This window comes from Mirounga angustirostris, unplaced genomic scaffold (genome assembly GCF_029215605.1).
Source record: "Mirounga angustirostris isolate CCGP_5_RB_7025 unplaced genomic scaffold, mMirAng1.0.hap1 SCAF_17, whole genome shotgun sequence".
NCBI classification, from domain to species: Eukaryota; Metazoa; Chordata; class Mammalia; order Carnivora; family Phocidae; genus Mirounga; species Mirounga angustirostris.
The window spans coordinates 46,388,959-46,413,903 of record NW_026991725.1 but is presented as its reverse complement, the minus strand read 5'-3'; the positions used below and the strand labels follow the sequence as shown (position 1 = coordinate 46,413,903).

Below are 24,945 nucleotides of genomic sequence, written 5' to 3'. Positions count from 1 at the left end.
CTGAGCTCGAAGTCCCGCAGGGGAGGGTCCTGTGAAGATGCACTTAGGCAGGGTCTCCAGCGCTCACGGAGCACAGAAATCCTTTGCTCACGTGTCGCTGCTCCTGGGAGCCTCTGCGTGGGGAGAGGTGTGAGGACAGCTGCCGTGTGTCTGGCAGCAGGCCGCCCCTCGGTGCTTGCCCGGGGGGCGCCAGACGGGCGGGCCGTCGGCCAGACCTGGTCGGGGCCCCGGTCACGGGAGTGCCTACCGCCAGGATGCGCCGGTTCTGACTGGGGCTCCTCCACAGTGTGCCATCTCCTGGAGCAAGAGCGACAGCAGCACAACCAGCTGAAGCACACGTGGCAGAAGGCCAATGACCAGTTTCTGGAGTCTCAGCGTCTGCTCATGCGGGACATGCAGCGCATGGAGATGGTGCTCACGTCGGAACAGCTGCGGCAGGTGGAAGAGCTGAAGAAGAGAGACCAGGTGAGCGGCGGCTCCGGGCATGTGCTCGCTCTGCGGCGCCCACGCAGGCTTGGCTCGGAGGCAGCGGACGCTCGCGCGCTTTCAAAACGCGGGACAGCTGCCTCGGAGGGGTTTTGCTTTTCACCTTTCAGAGATGGCCTTGTCTGGGGGAGAAGGGCTGATTTAGCAGTGCTCCTCTCTGGAGACTGCAGGACGCAGCAGTGCGTATTTCTGAGAAAATCTTTCTCCACGGCTCTGTCGGTTCTCCCAGGGCTCCGGGATCCTGTTTGTCCGGGTCACGTCTTCTGTGACGTTGCTCTGAAAGCCTCACTGGACGGTGACGGCGGGGGGGGCGGGGGGGGCTGAGTGATCCCAAAGGACAGGAGTCCAGAGGGCTGCTCACCCGAGATCCTGTTTTCTCCTTCCCTTTTAAAGAGCTATCTGAATTACATGAGTAATACACAAATACCTCTCAGGTTAAAAATACAACAATACATACGAGTGATAAAGGAGAATCTCCCCAGCCACCTCCCTTCCAGAAGCGAGCACTTCTGTCCTCAGAAGTCTTCCTGTGCGGGGCGGTCCTCCTGGGCATTTGTCTGCGTTCGGAAGTGGGTGTTCGGGTTGGTTCAGAGGCGGCACAGGGAACATATTCTGTAACCTCTGCCCCAGAGAGCTGTCACTCTCGCTCACTGCCGGGGTGGACACACCGTGAGGGACTCGATCCCTGCCCCTGTCCCGGCGCCCAGACGGCTTCCCGTTCTGTGTTCTCCATTTCAAACGGTGGCGTGGCTCCTCTCCTGCACCGTGTTGTGCGTGGGTGCAAAGATCTCCCCAGGAGAGCTATGTAGAAGCTCTTCTAGGTACTGTGCAGATTGTTTAGATTGCCTTGTATGACTTAAGAAGTTTCATCCTTTTTAAAATTTCTGTCTTTAATTGTGGCTCATTCCTCTTCTGTGTAGACACAGCCAACTTAAGGGTCGAAACAGTCTAGATGCTGGAAGTGGTCACTTAGGGCCTGTATTAACATGGACTGAGGTTTTTCTATGCGGGCTTTCCGCGGTGTGCCCAGGCTTTACCTGTAAAGCTCTGTGTCATGCAGTTCCCAGAGCAAACAGACACCGCAGCGCCCCAGGTGCAGTGCGGACTGTTGGCAGATCCCAGGTTCGAAGCCCGTGCCCTCGAGTTCCCGTGTGCCTGCCCTGTTCTCAGCCACAGCAGGATACTTGGGGTCCCCCGTGCGCCTGCCCTCCCTGGAGCCCTTGCTCACCCCTCACCCGGTTGGCAGACTCCCCGCGCTGATCCTTCCAGATCCAGCAGGTGCTGCTTCTGTGGGCCTGTTTCCAGCTGCCTCCGCGGAGAGCGTGATGTTGCTCCCGAAGAAGCTTGTGTCCCGCCCCCCCCCCCCCCCCGCCCGTGAGTTGCTGAGGCCATGTCCCCGCCCGCGAGGCCGTTCTGGGGAGCACCGAGGTGCCTGCTCATCTGTGTCGTGCAGACTGTTACATTAACTTCAGCCATTCGTTTTGTTCTGCGTGAATTTGTACCTCTTTCTAATGGCCGCGCCCTGCCTGCGCTCTGTAGTTGTCTGACGGGACGGCCGCGTAAACGCTCTCGGATCCCTTGACGTGAGGGTGTGTTTTGTGTTGCTTTCTCATAGCGCGCTCTTCTTGGAAGCGGCTTCCTGATTTCTCCTCTATGACGGGCTTCGTACTTGGTGCCTGTGGTGGTGAAACCTTTTGTCAGGACCAGACATCCAGACAGTGACTACAAAGCGAGTAAACTTCAGGGCCCGGTGTTCTCATAAAGCTTCGTTCTCTTTTATCTGTTTTGAGCGGCTGAAGAACTATGAGTGGTGAAGTGTAGATCACCCGGGTGACGTATGTATGTATTTTCTTTAACTTTTAGGAGGAAGACGAACAACAGAGATTTCACAAGAGGAAGGACCACGACGGAACAGAGGTTGAGGAGGAGGCAAAAGCCGCGGCTGTGTGTGCTTTCACGCACGAGGAGTCTCCGGCCCAGCTGTCGAATGAAGAGGTAGGGTGAGTCTGTCGTTAGGGCCCGTGTCCACGGCGTGGCCGTGTGCGTGCGGGAGCGCAGAGCTAGAGCGACCGTATTCTGTCCTGCCCCGTCGGCGGGCTCACAGCCAGGGCTCCGGAAACATGGGGTCCTCTTACCATCGCTCAGCCACGTACAGGCTCTTTTTCCAGTGGTTCTCAAAGTAGGGCAGTAGAAGCGAACTTAAAGGACACCTGCAAAATCTCTGCGGGGATGAATAGTAAATGTTGCCAGTACTTTGGCTTTTACTTTAAATGATGAGCTCAGGGGCGCCTGGGTGGCTCAGTTGGTTAAGCGGCTGCCTTTGGCTCAGGTCATGATCCTGGAGTCCCTGGATCGAGTCCCGCATCGGGCAGCCTGCTCGGCGGGGAGTCTGCTTCTCCCTCTGACCCTCCTCCCTCTCATGCTCTCTCTCTCTCATTCTCTCTCTCTCAAATAAATAAATAAAATCTTTAAAAAAAAAAAATAAATAAAAGATGAGCTCAAGTCCTCAAGCCCCGAACCCCCCACAGCACATGCTTGCATATCAGCGGATCTGAGGCCGTGGGCTGTGAGGACTCAGGTGGAGTGGGGAGCCTCGGACGTGGAGAGTGGTGTTCCGGTGGCCTCGGGGCCTCTCGCCCCCCCCCACCCACGGAAGCAGGGGTCTCCCCGTCGGGTGTCCTGTCTGCAGCCTCTTGGCCACCTGCACCCTAGCATTACTGTCCCCTTCCCTGGTGGCAAGTGCAGCTGCAGCCAGGCCGCTCCCCTCCTCAGAGACCACACGGGCTCCCGTGACGGGCACGACGAGGTTCCACTTCCTGCTTCACACCGTTCCGGCCGCCGTTGCCATCCTGTCGTGCTTGCACGCTGGCTCCTTCTTCCGCCGTGCCGCCTCCCCTGCCCGCTCATCTTCAGGACGCAGGCTGACTGTTGCCCCTTCGGGATAGGAATGAAGGCCTCTGGCCTTCGAGCCCAGCGTGGCACCGAAGGGCCTTCACCGCTGGGTGACCCTCCGTGCCTCCCACACCCCCACGTCTTCACAGCCAGACCCGTCTCCGTGCCGGCCGAGCTCTTGCGCCTCGCGCCCACTGCCCCCAGCCCCATCTCCGTCCCCTGGCCGGATCGGATCAGGTCTGTTGCCACTTTCAGGGGTACCGTGTATCTGTGTAGTTGGCATGTGTATGCTCAGCCCTGTGCAGTCTGCTTCCTGGTGGCTTATATTTCCATGTTTACGGATTGTTGGACGTGAAAGTTTTAAAAACATCCTAGCGGACGCTGAAAAGGATGACGTAATTGTTTTTCTACATTCTTTGTTTTGGGTCGTACACTGAGAACCACTTGGCCTGATTCTGCTGTGTATTTTTTTAATGGTCAGACTCTCAGGAGAGTGTTTCAGTTTTTGGGTACTGCCAAGTATTATGTGGTGTCTGTGTGCAGGAATGTTTGAAAAAGTTTCAGACTTTCCAAAAAATATTTTAGCAGGAAAACAGGAAAGAGAGATTTGTTAGAATGTACAGTGAAACATTTTTGACATTTTTTGATTCCGTCTTCATTGGTCTAGTATATATTGTGTGTCACATTATTTCCAGACATTTAAAGTATATTTTAGGTTTTCAGATCTGGTATTTTACACTTTGAATGTGGAATACGCTTGTTTTGTATTGAGACTCATGATGATTTACTTTTGCCTGTTGATGTAAAGTTCAGAGTGGCCGCTTCGGAGACTTAGCTTTATGGCTAAAGATGATGAAAATTTGTAGGACCTGATACCTTCTTTAGTCTGATGTGTAGAGTATCCTTTTCTCACTGCAAAAGTAATGTGTGTTTGCTGTGGGAAATGTGGAAAGTACAGAAAGGGCCTACGAAACGAGGAGAGCTTCTGGGTGATTCTGCTGCCCAGAGATGAACTCCACTAGCGTTCTAGTGCAGACCCCTGCTTCCTTTCTGTTTCTTTTCTCTGTTTCCAGAGTTAACATGTGTTTCTGTTTTCACTTTTTAGACATAACCCATATTGTAACTCTACATAATATTGTATGTAAATTTTTTGCACTTAAATCTATCTTAGAGGTTTTGGCATATCAGTAAATGTTTTCCCACAAGTGGTATTTAATAGCTGACAGCATTTCGGCAAGCACATGCCCCATCATTCCATCGTAACTGATTTATGCCCAGGCCTACAGGTCCACGCCATTGGAAGAAAAGTGTCACGTTGCTCACAGTGTCCCTAGAAGCGAGTCCCTTGCCCTGTGCAGAGCCACATGCAGACGCGGCCGCACTGGGTCACGAGGCATGGGCAGGAGCAAGTGGACAGCACGTGCCCCAGGCCTTACAGGGACTTCCGAGGGCAGGGGCAGGGCAAACCGCACAGGGCTGGCTGGTTGGAGGAATACCGGCAGGCGTGGTGTAGGGTCTGTCCTTGGTTTCCTGGTGCCTGGCCCCAGGTTGATTTAGGGCGAGGGGCGTAGTGGCGTGGGGTCGTGAGGGCAGGTAAAGGAGGTGGTCGGGGGCTGGACACAGGATGGGTCGGGTGTACGTGCGAGGCGTGTTCGTAGGCGACTTGTGTCTTAATCGGAGGAGTCAGGTGGCTTGGAGGGCCCGTCTCTCCCTGGCCAGCAAGGTCCTCAGAATGGGAAAAACATCGTAAAACGTAGAAAATGAAAAACGGGAATGACAGACTAATAGGTTGGTTCCACCTCTCATTAGTGCGGGAGTTCTCCTCATTATGAGGAACAGCATGATGCTGTTGCACGTAACTCTTCCCTGGACAGAACTCATCCCGGACTGTCCTGATTGCTCTCCTTAGTGTGCGCTACGGGGAGAGGACCGCCGAGTTTAAGGGCATAGACGTTTTCAGGTATCGGCACATACTGTTGAGTCATCTTTGAGAAGCCCCCTACGGTTCGCGCTGCCCTGGGAGCGTGTGCCCCCGTGTGGTTGCGGGCTCCGTGGTCTGGCGTGTCCTGCCACCGCCCCCTCCCCTCCTCCGTGTCCGCGCGGCAGCGCTCGCGGGAGGCTCCATTGTAAGCCAGCCGCAGGGATCCCCGTCCTGGCTTGTATCGGGCCCTTACTCGGGACCGTGGCCGTAGCTACGGCAACACAGACTAGATGTGTGTTCCTCAGCCACCTGAACCTCGCAGGTGAAAGAACATCTTTATACAGAAAGAAATGGAGGAATTCACTTACAAGTTTTGTATTTCCCAGCCTTCTCCAGTTCATAAAGGAAAGGGCATTTAACAACAAAAAGTAGACGGGATATTATCTTGAAACAAAGGCTGGTCCTTTAAATTGAATACGTTGAATTTTAAGAATCACTTGCTGCACGTTTCCGGTTTTCTGGGTTTCTGGGTTTCTGGGTTTCCGGTTTTCTGGGTTTCTGGGTTTCCCGGTCACTGCGCGGCTGCCTCGGGGGGCGCCCTGCTGTGCTGTTCGCACGTCGGGAACACCTGCCCCGCGTGTCTCTTTAATTGAGCTGAAATGCACACGTCCTAGAATTAACCACTTGAAGTGTGCACGCACCGTGTCTGTCTGGGTCCCCCACCCCAGGGGACCGCACGTCCTCCGAGGAGTCACTCCCTGGCTTCCTTTCCCCTCAGCCTTTGGCATCCACTGACTGGAGTTACCGGTTCTGGACGCTTCGTGTGCACGGAATCACACGATGTGTGTCCTCTCACTTGCTGCACCCGCTTAACGTGCTTGCGACACCTTCCGGCGTTCGACATTATTCTCATTTCCCTTCCACTCAGGCTGCTCCTTCCTCCGTCCATCCCCAAAGTGGACGAAATTGGTGTTTCTCGGGGCTCTGTCCTCAGCAGACCCGTCATAGGTGTTCCGAGCTGCTGCTGTGACTTTAATTATCATTATGTGGTGCTCCCTCTCCGGCCTCTGTCTGAAGACTTCTGGTCCCGGTGTCGGGTGCGCATCTCCACGTGAGCGGACGAGAAGCACCTCACGTTGGCGCACGCGGCACTGGGCTTCGGGGGACCTTCCCTGACCCTGTGTCTGGGCTCAAGCCCCCCCACCCCTTGAGCCCCCAGAGCATTCAGCACGGAGCTCTAGCCTGTCATCTCGTCACATACGGTATTCTAGCAGCTGCTTGCTTGCTTCTTTTTTCATGGAACTGCACACATGTTGAGGTCAGGGTTTGCTCACAGCTGTGTCCTGAGCGCCTGGCTTAGTGTCCACCATATAGAAGACACCGGTAAATGTTTGTTCAGTGAGTACGTGATGGGAGCACGCTCAGGATTATTGTATGTAACGTGTGGCAAACATGTTTACAATACGGTCATTTTGTCCCGAAGTACAGAGTCGTCTGACTTGGCCACGTGTGTTTTCACATTCCAGGAGCATTTAGATAGCGCCCACGGGTCGGTGCACTCGCTGGATGCGGACTTACTGTTGCCGTCTGGAGACCCGTTCGGTAAATCGGAAACAGACGTGTTCAAAGACGGACTCAGGAGAGCACAGTCTACCGACAGCTTGGGAACCTCAGGCTCCCTGCAGTCCAAAGCTTTAGGCTATAACTACAAAGCAAAATCTGCCGGAAACCTGGACGAATCGGATTTTGGACCGTTGGTCGGGGCAGATTCGGTGTCTGAGAACTTCGATACTGCTTCCCTGGGGTCCCTGCAAATGCCAAGCGGGTTCATGCTCACCAAAGATCAGGAGAGGGCGATCAAGGCCATGACACCCGAGCAAGAGGAGACCGCGTCGCTCCTCTCCAGTGTCACCCAGGGCGTGGAGAGTGCTTACGTGTCCCCCAGTGGTTACCGCCTGGTCAGCGAGACCGAATGGAACCTCCTGCAGAAAGAGGTGAGCTGTCCTCCGGACTTCCTCTCTCGTGCGCGCTGTGGGGGATAGCGGGTAGCTGTGGGGTTTGCTGTCAGTTCACGAGATACCCCGGAGTCCCTGCACGCACGTGACTGCCGGTCCAGGTGGCTGTGGCCGGGGAGGGAGCTGACTGGCCGATCACGCTGCCTGTGAACTGCCCCCCCCCCCCCCCGCCCCCCGGAGTCCCACCTGAGCTGGACCACAGGCAGCTTTCTGTTGGAGGAGCCTAAACCTGGTTTGCTCTGCGCTTGTCTCCAGTCTCTCCTGGAGAGCTGAAGCGCAAATGCTCGTCAGCAGTTGATGAGCCAGTGCGTGCGTGTGAGGAGGGGGCGGAAACTGCGGGAGAGAGAGGTTCACCTTCCTCCTAAGCGTGTTTGCCAACTCAGAAGTACGATTAGGAGCTAAACTTTGCGCCTTGCGCAGTGGCTCGCGGGTTCACACAGCCCTGTGTTCCAGCTTTGGGATGGCAGTGCCGTCGTCCCCAGCTTTACGGGGGAGGGCTTTGCTCCAGGCTGCGGGAGTCGTGCAGGTGTTCCCGGGAACTGGGAGCAGGGAGAGGGGGGCAGGGGCCGGGTTCTCTGACTCGCAGCACTTTCTTTCATGGGGCCCACGTCTCCTGAAGGAACTGTTGAGCGGAACCGCGTTCGAAGCCTCACAGCAGCCGCCCCCCTTGGTCTCACGCAGGACGCGTAGCTTACGGGGTGGCGGCTTGTGGTTGGCCCGTGGGCGCTGGTTGCTCCCGGCCACGGCCCCTCTCCTGGTGGCGTACTCACTCACGGTGTGTGGCTCTCGGCTTGGGACCCGTGGCCTCGTGTTTTCCTCCAGTGCCGTATCTCGTGGCCCTTGTTTTCCTGTCGTGTTTGTATTGGCGTTTACGGCACCTTAGAATCCAGCCCTGTATTGCCATAAATCTCTGAAGACATTGTCTTCCCCGTCCCCGTTCCCCTCTGAGTAACGTAGGTACGACTGCGCGTGTTCAAGTGTGCGATGTGGAATTATGTTGTTCTGCCTGATAAGAGGTCATTTTGGTGCCTTCAGGTACATAACGCGGGAAATAAACTTGGTAGACGTTGCGATATGTGTTCCAATTATGAGAAGCAGTTACAAGGGATTCAGATTCAGGAGGCTGAGACCAGAGACCAGGTGAGTTGCTTTCGGCACGCCAAGCTGCTGGTGTTGTCCTTCTCACCGGAGGCGCAGAAATAATGGCTTCTTGCCTCCCATTTGCTTGGTGAAGTATATCCCTGTGAAATACGAAATAAGCCGGTTTGTGCAGCGTCAGCCTCATTCCCCAGGGGCCACAGCAGGACCTCCCCTTCTGTCCCTTCTGTCTGGGCTTGGTTAGCTAGCCTAGCACCACGCAGGCCGGCTCCGCTCTCGCAGGGCCAGGAGCAGCGGGCATCAGATCTCGCCGCCTGCGCCCCTGCCCGCGGCCGCCGGCCACATCGTCAGGAGCGTGCGCCCCTGCACAGTGCTTCCCCGTGCGGGGCCTGACGGAGCTGCAGCTGACTGCGAGAAGCTTAGTTGAATATCCTCATGACCATTATTTAGAGTCTTCATTGCTTATTGCCTCCTTCTTGTCGGAAATCTGTTGAACTGATTAAGGTTAGTTTTCAGGAGCACAGAAATTAAGATTTGGTAGATTTTGCATGCAGAGATTGACCCGTACCTTTCCTAATACAGTGTCTAATGATGGATTCCTTGAGAACATTTAGGGAATGTAGAATTTCAGGAGAGTAGGCTTGTGAAAGGATATAGAAGGAAAAGATTTTTCTTATATTTCCAAATTGTTATTTGATTATTGTAAAGATTGTTCCCTTAGTTCCCTTAAAATAAAGTAAGCAGATTAGAATGATGGTTTAATATTTTCAAATGCCATTGGCTTTCGTTTCCTCCGTATGTACTAGTTTCTGTAGATGCTGGAAACATAAATTTCTAGAGGCACAGAGGGGCATGTAGCCTCACTGTGCGCTCAGGGAAGGTAACGCTTGAGCTAGGTTCATTTTAGAGCTGGAATAAAAATCAGGAGAAGAAATGGGAAAGGGTGTTCAAGGACAGGAAAGGTGGCGCAAAGGAACAGTTATGAAGGGGACCACTGTGTTCTGGAAGCACGAATTGCGCATGGGCTGTGTGGGGGGCATGGGAGGGGAGAGGACGTTACAGAGGGAGGCCAGGATGAGATCGCTGAGGGAGCGGTGCTGGTGGACGGTGTTTGGATTCTGCCCTGAAGACTTTGGGACGCATTTAGAAACTCCAGGTAGGGAAATAATATGATTTGACTTTTGTTTTAGAAAAAAATCATAGTGTTAGTGTGGGTTGCAGATTGGAGGCCAAGGATAGCCCAGAGTAAGGGGGCGGTGCCCCGGCCTGCAGGGCCAGGCGGAAGAGCAGACCTTCTGGAACGAGGTAACGTACGTGAGAAGGGATTTGTTAACTGTAGAGCACAGCACCGACCCCGAATGAGGTCAGTCGTTCTGAATTGACAAATCAGGAAGAAAAAAGATGAGGTTCTTAAAATTTCTAGAGCTAGGGCTTTTTTTTCCATGAATGAAAGAATCCTCGGGAACTTGTCCCTATTGGCATTTACAATTGCGCAGGTGAAGAAACTGCAGGCGATGCTGAGGCAGGCGAATGAGCAGCTGGAGGGGACGGCGAGGGAACGGCAGGAGCTGGAGGGCGCTCTGAGTCGCAGCGCCCAGGACGCCGGCCACCAGGTACGTGGGGCCTGGGCACCCCCATGCCACCCGCCCGGATGCCCGCGCGGCCCAGAGGCGGCTGCTCTGCAATCACAGCCCTGTCTCTCCCCCACCTGAGCCCTGTCTTCCCTCAGGGAGTAAAGATCTCTTCCGGATCTGTTCCTGCTGTCGGTCTTCCAGATCTTTGACCAGTAACTGCGTAAATGACTGTGTACTGGATATCCGCAAGCTCTCGTTTTTCTGTTTTCAGTAGGTTTTTCTGCTGCACACAAAAAGCTTCCTGACAGGAATGATACTTTTTTTTTTTTTTAAAGATTTTATTTATTTATTTGACAGAGAGAGACACAGCGAGAGCAGGAACACAAGCAGGGGGAGCAGGAGAGGGAGAAGCAGGCTTCCCGCGGAGCAGAGAGCCCGATGCGGGGCTCGATCCCAGGACCCTGGGATCATGACCTGAGCCGAAGGCAGACGCTTAACGACTGAGCCACCCAGGCGCCCCAGGAATGATACTTTTTAAATTCCCCTGGGCTTATTAAATGTATGACAAATGGAGAAAACTCAGACCTGCACAACAGACCCAGCACACCAGCACACCCCTCCACGTCGCCCGCCAGGGCCGAACAGCAGGACGCGAGCCCGCGTGCCAGGCCCGCCCCTCCTGGCTTCTGTCCCCATCCGCTGAGTCCGCGTGTGGCATCTCGTCTTCCTCATGCGGCGTCATGAGGCTCTTCTCACCCGACGCTGGGGTGCCGGCTGCTTCCCCGTGCTTGTCGTACGCTTTGTACCGTGTACGGATCCGTCCGTCTGTCCGTCGCGACATGCGTTGGGTGGTTTCCGGTTCTGCGACGTTAGGGATGATTCTGCTGTGAAGGTTCCGGATGGGTCTTGTGGCGCGTGCTTCCGCCGGGGGTGCCGTGCCCAGGTCGGGGTGTTCAGAACGCACTCTGTGTGTAACAGTGGGTGACAAGCCAGACCGTGTCCACGGTGGTCGTCCACATTTACACTCCCGCCAGCACGAACGGGGAGTCCCTGTGGGCCCGTCGTCCTGGTAGCTGGTGGTGGTGCTTCACGGAGGCTTCGTTTGCATTTGCCTGAAGACCCCCGGGCTACGTGGCGTTTGTCCTGTTTCTGGACCGCTGGGATATGCGTGTGTGTGTGAGTCCTCTCAAGTCTTATGCCGAGTTCCTATTGGATTGTCTAGTCTTTGTTTCATTTATCTGTTTTTGGTTCTTTTTCCGATTTGTTAGAAGCTCTTTATACAGTCGTACTAGAGCCTTTTGGTGACTTATGTGACACATGTCTGCCCCTCAGTATTTTATGTTTTCATTATTTTAATGGTGCCTTTTTTTTTTTTTTAAGATTTATTTATTTGAGAGAGCGAGAATGAGAGAGAGCACATGAGAGGGGGGAAGGTCAGAGGGAGAAGCAGGCTCCCTGCCGAGCAGGGAGCCCGATGCGGGACTCGATACAGGGACTCCAGGATCATGACCTGAGCCGAAGGCAGTCGCTTAACCAACTGAGCCACCCAGGTGCCCCTTAATGGTGCCTTTTGATGAACAGAAGTTCTTGATTTTCGCGTAGTCAAATTTATTGATCTTTATGATGGGTGATTTTTGTTCCGTTTTTTAAAAGAATATTTTCTTGGGGCGCCTGGGTTGCGCAGTCAGTTGAGCATCCAACTCTTGATCTCGGCTCAGGTCATGACCTCAGGGTCGTGGGACTGAGCCCCACGTTGGGCTCTGAGCTCAGCGGGGAGTCTCTTTGAGCTTCTTTCCCTCCATCTTCCTCCCCCTCTGTTCCTCTCCCTGCTCATGTGCTTGTGCTCACTCTCTCTCTAAATAATAAAAATCTTAAAAAAAAAAGAATATTTTCTTACCCTGGTGTTAAAAAGATGTTTTTATGTATTTTTGTAGAAGCTTCATTGTTTGTAGTCACATTTATATCTAAAAATTCATCTAGAACTGACTTTGCTCTAGGTGCTGTCTAGATAAGGGTGAAATTTTATTTTTTCCGTATGGATAGCCAGTTCCTGTACCACTTAAGTTCCTACTGCTCTGCAAGGTCATCTGTGTCATTCATCAAGTGAATATGTGGGGGGGGGGGCGCGTCAGTTTCAGGACTCTGTTCTCTTCCATTGGTCTCTTTGTCTATTTCTATGCCACATTCTCTAGCCCTCATCCCCGAGAATGCCCCCCCGCTCTTCCGCTTCGGGGGCCCTGCCCTGGCGCTGGGATCAGAGTCTGGGCCCCTGCGCCCACAGCTGTCGCGGCTCTATGGTGGGGCAGTCTTCGCTGCCACGGAAGTGGGAAAGCCCCCTATGAGCAGTCAGTTCCCTCCTGGGTCAGTTGCTTCTTCCCCTGGTGACTTCCTTCTCTCATCTGTCTGCCTTTGCTTATTTTTCAGAGTCCTTGGGTAGCTTTTGTATTTATCCAGAGTTTTTAGTTGTAATCAGGGTAGAGAAAGGCGGCTGTGGGCCTCGTCTGTCTTGGAAGTCTCCGCGCTCTCATATTTTTGTTTATTTAGACAGATCTTTTTATTTCCGCCTTCATCCAAAAAGGATACTTGGCCGGCTGTGGCATCCTGAGCACTTACGCTGATCTTCTCCAGCACTTGGAAGTTACTGGTTTGTTCTGGCTCCCCAGTTTCTCATAAGAAGTCCACTGTCGGTCTTACTGTTGCTCCTTTAGGTAAAATGTTGTTTTTTCCCCTGGCTATTTTAAGGATGCTCTTTTTGGCTTTTGTTTTCAGCAGTTTTACTGTGCTGTACCTATGTGTATTTTTTTCATATTTCTCCTGTTTGGGATTCTCGGAGGGTTTCTTAGATTTCTGAGTTTATGTCTTACATCATAGTTGGAATATTCTCAGCCATTATGTATCTTTTAAAACTTGCTTTTATTGAGATACTACAATAAAGTGCATAAATCTCAAGTGTAAAATTTGGTGAATTTTAACATGTGAAAAAATTTACCAGGGCGATCATCACCTGGGTCAAGATACAGACTTTCTGATATATCGTGCTCACAGAGCTGCCCGCGCAGAGAGGCAGGCAGGGTTCTGACTTCGAACACTGTTTCGTAGTGCTCACTCTTGAACTTCATGTAAGTTCAGGGGAATCCTGTCGTCCCATCTGGGCTATTTGATTCTTCTGTGCGTGAGGCCCCTGCATGTTGCTGCGTACATCGGTGGTTAGAGATTCTTGCTGTGTGCGTTCTGTTACACGGATGTGGCATGATATATCCAGTGCAGGTGGGGACGCTTGCGTTGTTTCTAGTTTTGGCTTTTGTGAACATACGTTTTCTAATGCTCCTGTGTGTGTCTTCGGTGGATGTGTGGCCTCATTTCTCTGGAGCATCCCTCAGAGTAGATTACAGGGTTTCTGCATTGGCTTATTTTTAGCTCCACTGGGTCGGCGGTATTTCTTCCAATACTCATATATGTTACACCTGCATGTTGTGGCTACGTGGCTTTTTAAGGCTCTTTTGTGTTTTTGTCTTTATTTTCTTCAGATATGTCTTACAGCTCACTGACTTTCTCTTCAAATGGGTCTAATCTGTTAAAACTCATCCATTGAAATTTTTAACTTAGATAATTGATTTTTTAAATTCTGTTTATCATTTCCTTTTGGTTACTTTCCATTTTTTCCAGTTCTCTGGTAGTTCTAAATTCTGTCTTTTAAATCTCTGGACATTTTAAAGTCTGTAATAATTCGCAAATCTGGGTTCATTTTAGATCTGTTTGTATTACCTGTGTTGTTTTTTATTATCTCTTTTTGTTTTTATCCTGTCCTTTGTGCATTTTTACTTGAGCGCTAGACATTTATGTGAAAATGTTGAAATAATATAATGCCATTTTCTTGGGGAGCCTGGGTGGCTCAGTCGGTGAAGCGTCTGCCTTCGGCTCAGATCGTGATCCCAGGGTCCTGGTATCGAGCCCCGCATTGGGCTCCCTGCTCAGCCGGGAGCCTGCTTCTCCCTCTGCCTCTGCCTCTCCTCCTTGCTCATGCTCTCTCTCTCAGATAAATAAATAAAACTCTTAAAAAAAAAAAAAAGCCATTTTCCTGATGAGAGGCAAGCAACTAGTGGGCCTTACAATCCTGGACCACCTTCATCCAGCCACAGGAATTGAGATTATACAAACTTGCAAGGTCAGGTTAAAGTCTTCCCTAACCCTCTGGGGACCCAGTCCATGGTGCAGCGTGTTTCCCAGGCTCCCTTTGCACGGTGGGTCCTGGGCTCTCATGTCTGCCCCCCCACCCTGGGGCGCTCAGCTTCGTGGGGTCACGTGTGTTTCTCTGGGAACTGGCACGCGCTTCTAGGGAAGAGCTGTTCCGGATGCCTCTTGACTCTCCACACGGCCTCCGTCTGGTCCGGGGCTCTGAATCTTTTTTGCCCTGTTCTCCAGTGCCTTCAGGTAGATACCATTCATATTTTTGTCTGGTTTTCCTAATTCTCAACAGGAAGTTTGTGTCCACAACCTGATCTGCCCGTATGGGAGGAGAGTACTGGCAGTAATCATGCTCTCAATGTCCAAACACATGGGTGTTGATTTATTTTATAATTGTTACGTACGAGTCCCCAACTCTCACAGGACCCCTCTCAGAAACATTAAAACTAAGGGAGTTGAGAGTTCAGTGATGTTAATCATGTGTTTATTGCTTTTAAGGAAATCATCTTGGAAGACTGAAGCTAGTTCAGAGAAGATCCATTTATGCTTTACACTGTGTGCTTTTTTGTGTGTGTGTGGGCAGAGTTCAAAATCTTTATCGATTTTTGTCTAAAAGCTCCCTGAAGGGTAATATAAGTAGGCCCTGTGGATTGACATCTGTGTCTAGAAACCCATACAGCACTGTCCGTGTTCGGCAGGGCATGACCCCGGGGACCTCTGCTGCTGAGAGGGGCCGAGACACACAGGCATGCACGTCTCTGGAATGAGTGATGATGGGTTATGATAAAGGAAGAAAACACCAGTTCTGGATATGAAATAAGCAGGGGATGGAAGGGTTCGTGTCAGAATCACCAGCTTCCTAACGATACTGTCTTTGTGCATTTTGTCTTTTAAGATCTCTGCACTCGTCCTAAGAGCCCAGGCGTCTGAGATCTTACTTGAAGAGTTACAGCAGGGGTTTTCCCAGGCAAAAAGGGATGTTCAGGAGCAGATGGTAAGTTAACATTTAAGTCGGCATTAGCCGTGTTAAATAGATTCCTTTTTGTTCGGTTGTGAGACCCTCTTTGCTACGACTGTGTCTCCCTGGCCCAGTGGCCACACCGTTCTGCTCTCTGGGCCTGAAGCAGCATTCGTAATGGACAAGCCTATGTAAAGACCTCACTCGTTTTTTAAACCTGCCTCCCAACCAAAAAACATTCTCACCTTTAACTTAGTTTACTTTTCTGATTTGGGCAACCTCAACAGAATAAACTGTCGACTCATAGTTGGTTCCAAATACAAGGTGAACATTGAAATCTCCCAAAACCCCAGCAGATGGAGCTTTTGAACCGTGCTTGTACTTTTCCTGACCCGCTGATTGATCGAAAGTAGCCTCGTTAGCCTCGCGGGCATTGACCCATGCGCCATCACCGCTGTCCTGCGGGGGTACTTCTGGAGGCCGTCTGCCTTGGGAGGGACGGGGCAGACAGCTTCTGGAAGAAGAGCTGGCTGGGACCCCTGCTGAGGAGCTCCCCGGACTGGAGCCTCCTTCCTCACCAGGCTCGTTCCGTTTGCCTGTTCTTCCTTCTCCTCGAAGCTGGAACCCGACACCTGATGACCCTTTGTAGGTGATGGCAGAGTTGGCCCTGCTGGGATGATCCCACAGAGCTTTCTCTCGTCTAGCTCCGCCAGCAATGGTGGGGGGAAAGCCTCTGGCTGTATGGGAATGGTTTGTTTTTGACCGGCAGCCGGTCAGCATCTGAGTGCCTTTTGAGCTGATCCCTAAATACTAGCCCTGGTCTCTTGAGGAGCATCTCATTCTAATCATTGACCAGGGACTTCCATACCTTTTCATTGATCAGAGAATACGAAATGATAGCCGTCAGTGTAAAAATCACTGCTGGATGCCGACAGAATTTCAGTGCTTAGCTCCTTTCCCTTCTCTCTCCTCTCTCCTCTCCCCTGCTTGTCTTCTCAACCCCGTCTGCCTTTGCAAACAGTTCCGACTGGACTCCACTTAAAACGAATGTGTTGCAGGTCACGTAGAAGAAGTGTTCAGAGGAAGGTTGGGGTCCTGCCCGACCATCTTCTTGACTTGATCTTCGAAGGTTCTTGTAGCGAGGAAGAGGGGCTCCGTTTCTGTGTCCCTTCACGCGAGCAGCCATGGCGTGCCTGGGATCTTAGCATCCCCCCAGCAGTGTCTGTGGAAAATTGCCTGTCTTGAGCGGCTTATGGATTGAACACGCCTAATGTCTTCAGTTAGACTTACCCGTTGTCAGTATTTGGCCACATTTTCACGCATGCTGCTGTTTCCTCCATCTCTCCCATCTGTGTGTGTGTGTTTTCTGAGCCGTTAGGAAATCAGTTGCAGACTCCGTGCCACTCGGGAATATTTGCGAGAACAGAGAGGTGGTTCTACTCCACCAGTGCTGTTCTCACATCCTTAGAGTGTGACCGTGGTCCCCAAAGTGCGTGGTTGTTTGTAGAGGTGGTTTCAGTTTTTAATTCTGACTTTTTTAGGAGGAACCAGTCAAGGGTCACATACTGTTTTTGACTGTCTTGTCACTTTAGTCTCCGATAATCTAGAAGTCGCCCTTTTTTTGGGGGGGGGGGGGCGTTTTGTGAGATTAGCATTTTTGCGGAGCCCAGACCAGCTGCCTCCTAGGATCATGTGTCTGGTTACTCCCGCACGACTTGGTTCAGGCTAGAGGTCTGGGCGTCCACGGCACAGAGCTGTAGCGCATCAGTGGGGGCTCCGAGCAGCAGGGGGCGCGCTCCGTCTGGTCACTTGGTTGGGGCAGGGACACCACAGTTTCCGAGACCACCTTAGTGGGGCCAGCAGCAGAAGTATTGAGTGAGGTTCCGTGTTTCTTTGTAGCTCTTGCTCTTTGAATGTATCCCAGCTAAGGATTTACGGTCAGCCTGCTGTGTTTCCAAAGTTACTTGAATTAACTGTTTCCTTTGTGGTTATGTTACTAGTTTGATACGTGGTGAGCTCCATTTGTTTCTGTTTGTATTACATTTTCGGATTTTCCTTTTTCTTTTTTGATTTATTTTTTTTTGAACATGCAACATGGTTCATAAGTCAAAACTATAGAAATGGATACATGTTCCGATTTCTTCCATTCCCTGTTCCTTTCACGCCATTCGTACCCCCTTCCATGTATGATCATTTTAATTTATTTTTGGTTTATCCTTATGCTTTTCTCTTTATGAAGGTAGGAACTATATACATTTTATTCTTTCCCCCTTTCTCATGTCCCAGAGAGTGGAATGCTAACATACTGTTGTAGATGGGTTAAAAGTGAGCATAAAGCACAGTGGATTCTGGTCTGAAGATAAGTAAGAGCCAGCAAAATTAACCAAAATTTATGTGTGACCTTGCATGCCGTCCAGCAGCCTTTCTGTCCTTCAGGATGCAGCGATCACTTTCTCTGGGAAATGACCTTGAGCCTCTCCCCTCGGAACCCCTGTGTCCTTTGACCCTGCTGCCCCCGTTCTCTGTCCTCGTGCTCGCACTTGCCCTGGGTTGTCACTTTCCTGAGCTCTCCCTCCACCGCACCGTGAGCTTCTCCCGGGAGGAGGCTCTGGCTTTTATCTCTGTGTCCCCGTGTGCAGCACAGGGCCTCGTATGGCGTGGCAGCTGCTAAAGGAATGTTGGAGCAGTGAGTAGTCTACACTTACACATACGTTTAAGTTAAACGACTGCGTATTAAAAATTAACAGAAGTCAAATACTTTTGTAGAAATAACACTCAAATTAGCTGGAATAACTTTTATATTGATTCAGATTCTCGTTACCTAAAATTATACTGCACGTCTGCACGTAGAAGTAGGAGCCTGTCCCATTTTAAGAATGAGCTGCTCAGGTGTCCTGTCCTAAGCATGGGTCCTCCTGATGACTTCCAGTATTTGGGGTCGTTGGGCCACTCAGAGATCATGAGCTGATTGTGTATATATATATGTATATTCTGTGCACGCACGCACGCATGAAGGAGGAAGACGGTGGTGTTTGGCTCTCCCTGCTTCTGGTGAATGTGTGCTGTGAGGAGACGGGTTGTTTTGCAATATGTGCTGCAGGTCTGTTGTAAGACCTGGCTGCGTCAGCGCAGGAGACAGAGGTATCGGGGAACAGATTCAGTACTTTGAAGCTGTTGGTGGAGGCCGTGGAGAATGGGCTCAGAGGCTTGCTTCCTGCCTGCCTCCCTGAGTAGAAGAAAAGACTGCAGATGGAAGCGTGTCTGGGCGGCTTCTTGTCCGTTGTACAGAGCGTGGTTGTGCGCCCCCCGTCCTCGGCCCTTCTTCGGTTCGGCCTGGGTTTTCTCTGGGGCAGCGGACAGGACTCAACCTGTGTGGCTGTGACTACCGTTTGTGTTTCAGGCGGTGCTGATGCAGTCGCGGGAGCAGGTCTCAGAGGAGCTGGCGAGGTTACAGAAAGACAACGACAGTCTGCAGGGAAAGCATAGCTTGCACGTGGCCCTGCAGCAAGCGGAAGACTTCATTCTCCCAGACACTGTGGAGGTAACTCGTTTTCCGCGGGATCACAGATGCAGACAGATACATTTTCTGAAATGGCTGCCAGCCAATTCTGGCTTAAAACAGGCTTTATTGATAGAATTCACACACCAAATAATTGACCCATGTAAAGCGTACAGTTCAGTGGTTTTTAGTATGTTCTCGGATGTGACCACGGTCAATTTCAGAACATGTCTATAACCTTAGAAAGAAGCCCCTTGCCCTTCCTGCTCCCCTCCGCCCTGCCGTAAGCAGCTGCTCAGCTCTTTTCCTCCTGTGGATCGCCCTGCTGTGGACTTCCATAGGACTGGAAGCCTGCAGTGTGTGGGTTGTGCGTGGTTCTTCCTCACAGCCCACTGTTGTCAGGGTCACCGTGGTGTAGAGCAGTGTCCGAGCGCCGTCCCTTCTTGTGGCCATGTGGACGCTTTGTTTACCCGCCGGCCTGTGGTTGGGCATTCGGGGTGTCCACACGTGTAAACATCCACGTGCACATTTGGGGTAGTTTGCCTGGGGGACAGACCTCGGAGCGGAGTCGCGGGGGCCCGTGAGGATTTCTCCCGTCCTCGCTGTACCTGTCTCCCTCAGCTGACCCTGAGCGTCTGCCTGTGTGTTTACTGGCCAGTTGTCTGTGTTCCTTGGAGAAGTGTCTATTCAGATCGTTTGCTCATTTCTAAATTGGGTTATTTATTTTTTATTGTGGAGTCGTATGGCTCTCTATATGGTCTAGATCTAAGTCCGTCACCAGAGAAACGATTTGCAGATCTTCCCCCCATGCTGTGGATGGTCTTTTTCCTGCCTTGACGGGGCCCTCTGAAGCACAAAAGCTCTGAGCTTTGAGAGAGTCTGGTTTACGTATTTTCCCTCCTGCCGCCCGTGCTTTCAGTGTCCCAGGAGTCCTTGGCCGAATCGCTCTGTGAGTGACTCCGGCAGGACCAGACTGAGAATGCATCAGAAATGAAATGTGTGAAGGGTTCGCCAGGCTTGGTTTTCTGTATCACACTGTAAAGGGTGGAAGGCACCTGCCACCCTCCTGCCCTTAACTTTTATGACACGTTGGGCACTTCTGTTCCTCTGTCATTGGGTGAATCTGGGCTGTGAAACCACCTGCTTCCCAGAGACGTTCATGACCGTCTCCCATCCGTGTACTGACTGGGCCTGAGATCAGACGGATCTGGCGCATTCACATCTCCTGACCCTCCGCACCCTCGTGTTGCCCCGTCGTCAAATCCTTCAACATCAGCAAACCGCATCTGAGGCTAAACCTAAGGAGACTGTAAACAGTATAGACAAGGAAGAGATTTCTTTGAGCAATTTTCAAAATAAAATAGATGTTACTTGTGAGATCTTTCAGTTTTTTAAAAAAAATTATAGTTATCTAAAAATCAACATTACAGAAATTCATGGTTTTGTAACAGTTTTCCCTGATCCTGTCCTGCAGATCCAACCTCTACAATTTGGGCCTCATTCTTTTTTTTTTTTTTTTTTAAGATTTTATTTATTTATTTGAGACAGACAGAATGAGAGACAGAGAGCATGAGAAGGAGGAAGGTCAGAGGGAGAAGCAGACTCCCTGCTGAGCAGGGAGCCCGATGCAGGACTCGATCCAGGGACTCCAGGATCATGACCTGAGCCGAAGGCAGTCGCTTAACCGACTGAGCCACCTAGGCGCCCTGGGCCTCATTCTTTTTTTATTCCTGTATACATATTAACATTACTACTGGTTTTTGCTTTTATTTACTCCTGGGGCCACGTTGCTGACTTGCCATTGGCACCCTGTCTCTGCCCCCTGCCCTCCCAACCCTGTGTCTCTGTGCAGGTCGCTGGTGCTCCCCTTTGTGACCTGGTGGCTGATCTCCGCAGAGAGAGTTTGAGAGTTTGAGTGCTCCCAGCACTGCCGCCTTCTGATGAGCGGTTCTCTGCAGGGGTGGGATCCTCTTTCCCGGACTCCCTAGACTTTGAATTCCTAGATTGACCACACTTCCTAGAATGCTTGAAGGGTGTAACCAGGTGGCCTGTGAGGCCTGATTCTTAGACCTGCTCCCGGAGTAAATCTTCGGAGGCTTTCCTTACCACAGTTTTCTCATTACTCTTTTTTCTGCTGTTACTGATTTTATATACATCTGGTTTAAGAATCCCAGCGTTTACCTTAGAGGTGCTTTAGGATATGATTGGATTTTTTAAAAAGAAGACAACTAAAATTTAGGGAAATAAATAGGATTTAAACTGAATTTATTATAGAAAAACGGGATCACCTTGGAAGGCTGCTCTTTGCGCCACGGCCTCTGGCCTAGCTAGCACTTGGCTTGTGGCAGACGTTCAGCAATGTAAGCGTCTGAGTCCACGCGTGAGTAAATACACTTGGTCCTCAGATTCCACACTTGCTTTGGAGTTTACACCTTCTGGGTCCTCACCCCCTAGCAACCCCAGATTTACCAGCTGATTGTGGGAGCCGCGAAGCCCTTCATAGTGGTTCCCCCACTGGAAGTCCCTTAACGTTTTTGCTTTTCTGCTTATGAGCCAGTTTTGAGGGAGAGACGTGCAGTCCACAGTGCACGTTCCTGGCCGGAAAGGTCTTATTTCCGCGCCATGCTGAACGTCACCGCCGGGAGCCCTGAGGGAGCTGGCGCTCCGGCTTAGCTTCTGCACCATTTAAAACCCGCGAGTCTGGTGGCAGAAAATGTCGGGGGGGCTCTCATGGCCGCTGCCGTCACAAACCCGGTGGGCATTGTTTCTCGGGTGCAGGCGCTGCGGGAGCTGGTCCTCAAATACCGAGAGAGCATCGTGCACGTGCGGACCGCGGCCGAGCACACGGAGGAGAAGCTGAAGGCTGAGATCCTGTTCCTGAAAGAGCAGATTCAGGCGGAGCAGTGCTTAAAAGAGAACCTGGAGGAGACCCTGCAGCTGGAGATAGAAAACTGCAAGGAGGAGCTAGGTGAGCACGCGGCCGGGCTGCGAGCTGCGGGGCGGAGTGCAGGGTCCCGGGGAAGTGGGCGGGGGCCTCGGGCCGTGGGCGGGGCCGGGGAGAAGTGGGCGGGGACGCGGGCCGTGGGCGGGGCCGGGGGGAAGTGGCCGTGGGCGGGGCCGACTTTGGGATTATGAACAGTACTGTCTGGTTTCAGAATGTGGAAGGCAGAACGTGGGTAGGGGAGGTATAGGGAAGAACGAAGGGCTTATCCGATGTTCTGATACATCCAGAGCAAATTCAAATGTAATTGGGACTTAAGAACAACAAAAATCCCCTATTTCGGGGAGCGGAGCTGGCCGCTCCTGGCAGAACCCCGCGGTGTCCCCAGAGCCCTGCTGGGCTGCACCCCCACCCCCAGACTTCGACGTGGTGCAGGACACTTTCCGAGTGGCCTCGCTTGTGCTTGAGCTCCGTGCTGCCGCGGGGGGCCGGGGGGACTTGAGAAAGGGGCGCTGGTTTCCCGCGCTCGGTGTCTGACTGCTTTTTCATCGTTTGAGATCGAGCTTGTGGTAGAAAGGGGTGTAAACGAAGAAAACCCCACTGCAAAATAATCAGTGAGTGCTTACACTTCTCCTCTCTCCCTTCCAGCTTCCATTTCTAGCCTAAAAGCTGAACTAGAGAGAATAAAAGTGGAAAAGGGACAGGTGAGTCTCCTGAGGTTCGTGTTAGTTCCATCCACAGCGGGGAGTTGTTCCTGGGGAGCGTCTGCCGGCTGCCCCCGCGCTGCGCTTGCTGGGCCTGCTCTGTGCGCCGGGACGCTGTGGCCGCGCCGGGTGTCTGCTGCGGGAGGGGATGTTTCCCCCTGGCTTGGGGTCCTCTTGACATCGACACCTCTGCCAGCCGACCCCGTGACCTGCGGCCCACTGGGCGCGCCCTTCATCCCACAGGCTTGGCCGTCCGAGCCCCTCGTTCACACCCCTCCTTTCCCGCTGTCCGTGGCTTCCCCGGGCGGCCTTCGTTCCCTCTAAGCTGCTTGTCTCTTCACGCAGTCTCCACCGACGCCCGCGGGCCCGGACTCTGTCCGTCTCTGCCCCAGGCTGCCGAGGCCCTGGCTGAGCAGCACCGCGTGTCCATCCGTGTCCCCGTCCGCTGTCCCCTCCCTCCTCATGCCCCTCGCCCTCAGCTGTGACGGCCTCGCGCCCGCCCTCCACACGACCGCCTTCAGTGTCCTGGCTCCTCGCTGCGCGCCCTCCCCTCGCTCCCGGCCCGTGCTCGCTCCTTCAGGGAAGGGATGGCCTGCGTCTGCCGGCTCTTCTGTCGCCGATCCCTCCCAGTCGTGGGCCTGGAACTGTCCCCTCCTGATCTCTTTTCCACAAACATGCTGTGGTCCCCGGTGGGACTGCACGGCCTCCGGTCCCTCCACAGCCCCGCGCAGTCTGGCCGCCCGGGCAGACCTCACCCGCTTCGGAGCGCGTCCCATCTTGTCCACGTGCACCACCCATCGCCCCGCGTACTGCACCAGCCTGATGTTTCTCTGCCTCCAACGCGTACCCCTTCCAGTTCCTCTTCGTACTGAAGCCCAGCTGGTCTTTCAGAATTACTAGGTTGCGAACGACAACTCTGTCGCTGTCCCCAGGGTGGAGCCCGTGTTCCCGGCCCGGGGCCTCTCCCGCGTCTGCCTGCACGGCCTGGTGCGGCAGGGACTCACCCCAGTTCTGAGAGCCGTCACTCCCCCGCCCAAGTACCTTCCTGCCTTCTCCCCTTACCACCCGCTCCTTCCCCTGGAGAGTTTTTCTGTTAAGGGTCAAGGTCACGTCAGCTTCTCTGGCAGAATTAAACGCTGCTTCTCCGCGTTCACATGCCGTCAGTCCTGCAGCACACGTCTGTCTCCTGACTGCTCCGTCCCCAGGTCTTGGGACCTAGTAGGGACCTGACGGATGTCGGATGAAAGAAAGAGGGGGTCTTGAAGCCTGACCTGCAGGCGCCAGCGATGACAGGGTGGGGACAGGGTGGGGACAGCGCGGCCGCCGTTGTCCAGGGCCTGGGGCGCCCGAGGGCTGGGGCTGCTTCTCAGGCCCCAGGCACGGTCTCAGCTCGGTTTTCCCTTCCTTTCACAGCTGGAGGCCACCCTGGGGGAGAAGTCTCAGCAGCTCGAGGGCCTCCAGGAGATGAAAACCACTTTGGAGGAACAGTTAAAGAGAGAGGCTGCTGCTAAGGTGATATTTTTACGGGTAACTTAATAAAAGCGCTAAGCACCTGGGGTTGCAGGCTGCCTGTGTAGGAGAGGACGGGGCAGCTTGGAGCAGCGTCCCCCGAGGGCTGGCGGGCTGGCGGCGGGCGGGGGGGGTACCTTGTGAGAGTCGGCTGGGCCCCCACGGCCCGAAGCAGTGCTCTCAGCCGCCGTGGGCCCCGTCCCCCCGGTACGTGCTGCCCGAGGTCAGCCCGGTGAGGAGCAGCCAGCGCGAGGCTGACTGGGGGGCCCGGATCCTAGAACGGGTCTCCGCGAGCCACGGGCGCAGACCGCGTCTGTGTTCTGGATAGTTCTGTGTCCTCAGGCTCCCACGCTCCCGCTGAAGGGTTTCCCTGCCGGGCGGACTGGGAGTCGCGGGGCCGCTGGGGTGAGGTGAGCAGTGGGTGGCTTTGTACGCGCGCCATTTCAGGAGGACACGAGCGGGCTCAGGCCCGGGAGGCGCTGGATTCCGCGCGGCTGTCGTCCCGGAGACGCAGAGCTCGGCTTCCCGGGCCCTGCGGGACTCGGGCCTGTGGCTCCGGGGCCCTGCTCCTCACCGGAAGCTGTCTTGCAGGCGACTGTGGAGCAGCTGATGTTCGAAGAGAAGAACAAAGCTCAGAGGCTGCAGACGGAGCTCGACGTCAGTGAGCAAGTCCAGAGAGACTTCGTAAAGCTTTCTCAGACCCTTCAGGTGAGGACGGGACCCTCCCGGCCAGGCCGCGGCCTGCGCTGGGTTCCTCTCCTGGGTCCTGCTGGCCGCAGCACCGCCTTCCCTCTGCTGAGCGCCCCCCGAGCCGCTGCCCCGCACCCCTCCCTCCGAGGCCCAGCTTAGCGGGGTCCTCCCCGCGGAGCCTTGTCGCCCCCACGCCCGGCTGTAGTGTGCCTGCTGCCCTGGCCCTCGATGGACGCCTGTGGGGACATTCAGGAGGTTGTGCAGAACCCTCCAAGCTCGGGTTCGGTTTCCCCGAACTCGGCTGTGCAGTCTGCGGGGCCGGGGGTCATCCATGCCGCGGCCGCAGCCCTTAGCCTGGGCCTGTCGCACAGCAGCCCCCGGGGAGCGAATTGCTCTTTGACGGGCCCCGCGTCTGCCAAACCGAACCGGCTCGGGAAAACCCGGGCCCGAGGCGCACGCGCTTGACTCCGTGT

The 24,945-nt window shown here is 53.4% G+C and overlaps 1 protein-coding gene across 9 annotated transcripts in view; it reads left to right on the top strand.

Moving 5' to 3' along the window:
• The window catches only part of RABEP1 (rabaptin, RAB GTPase binding effector protein 1), a 109,321-nt gene that overhangs the window by 71,149 nt on the left and 13,227 nt on the right, over positions 1-24,945 (top strand). For 8 of the 9 annotated variants that reach the window (XR_010408484.1, XR_010408483.1, XR_010408482.1 and 5 more), the window contains 11 exons: positions 287-465; positions 2,350-2,481; positions 6,826-7,293; positions 8,350-8,454; positions 9,909-10,025; positions 15,067-15,165; positions 18,530-18,670; positions 21,407-21,596; positions 22,218-22,273; positions 23,687-23,785; positions 24,374-24,490. Coding sequence is in view for 6 of the 9 variants with exons in the window: in XM_064582578.1 (XP_064438648.1) it covers positions 287-465; positions 2,350-2,481; positions 6,826-7,293; positions 8,350-8,454; positions 9,909-10,025; positions 15,067-15,165; positions 18,530-18,670; positions 21,407-21,596; positions 22,218-22,273; positions 23,687-23,785; positions 24,374-24,490 (1,703 nt within the window). In the remaining 3 variants the exon portion in view is untranslated. The remainder of the gene's footprint in view (positions 1-286; positions 466-2,349; positions 2,482-6,825; positions 7,294-8,349; positions 8,455-9,908; positions 10,026-15,066; positions 15,166-18,529; positions 18,671-21,406; positions 21,597-22,217; positions 22,274-23,686; positions 23,786-24,373; positions 24,491-24,945) is intronic. The other variant, XM_064582575.1, reaches the window with a different exon arrangement.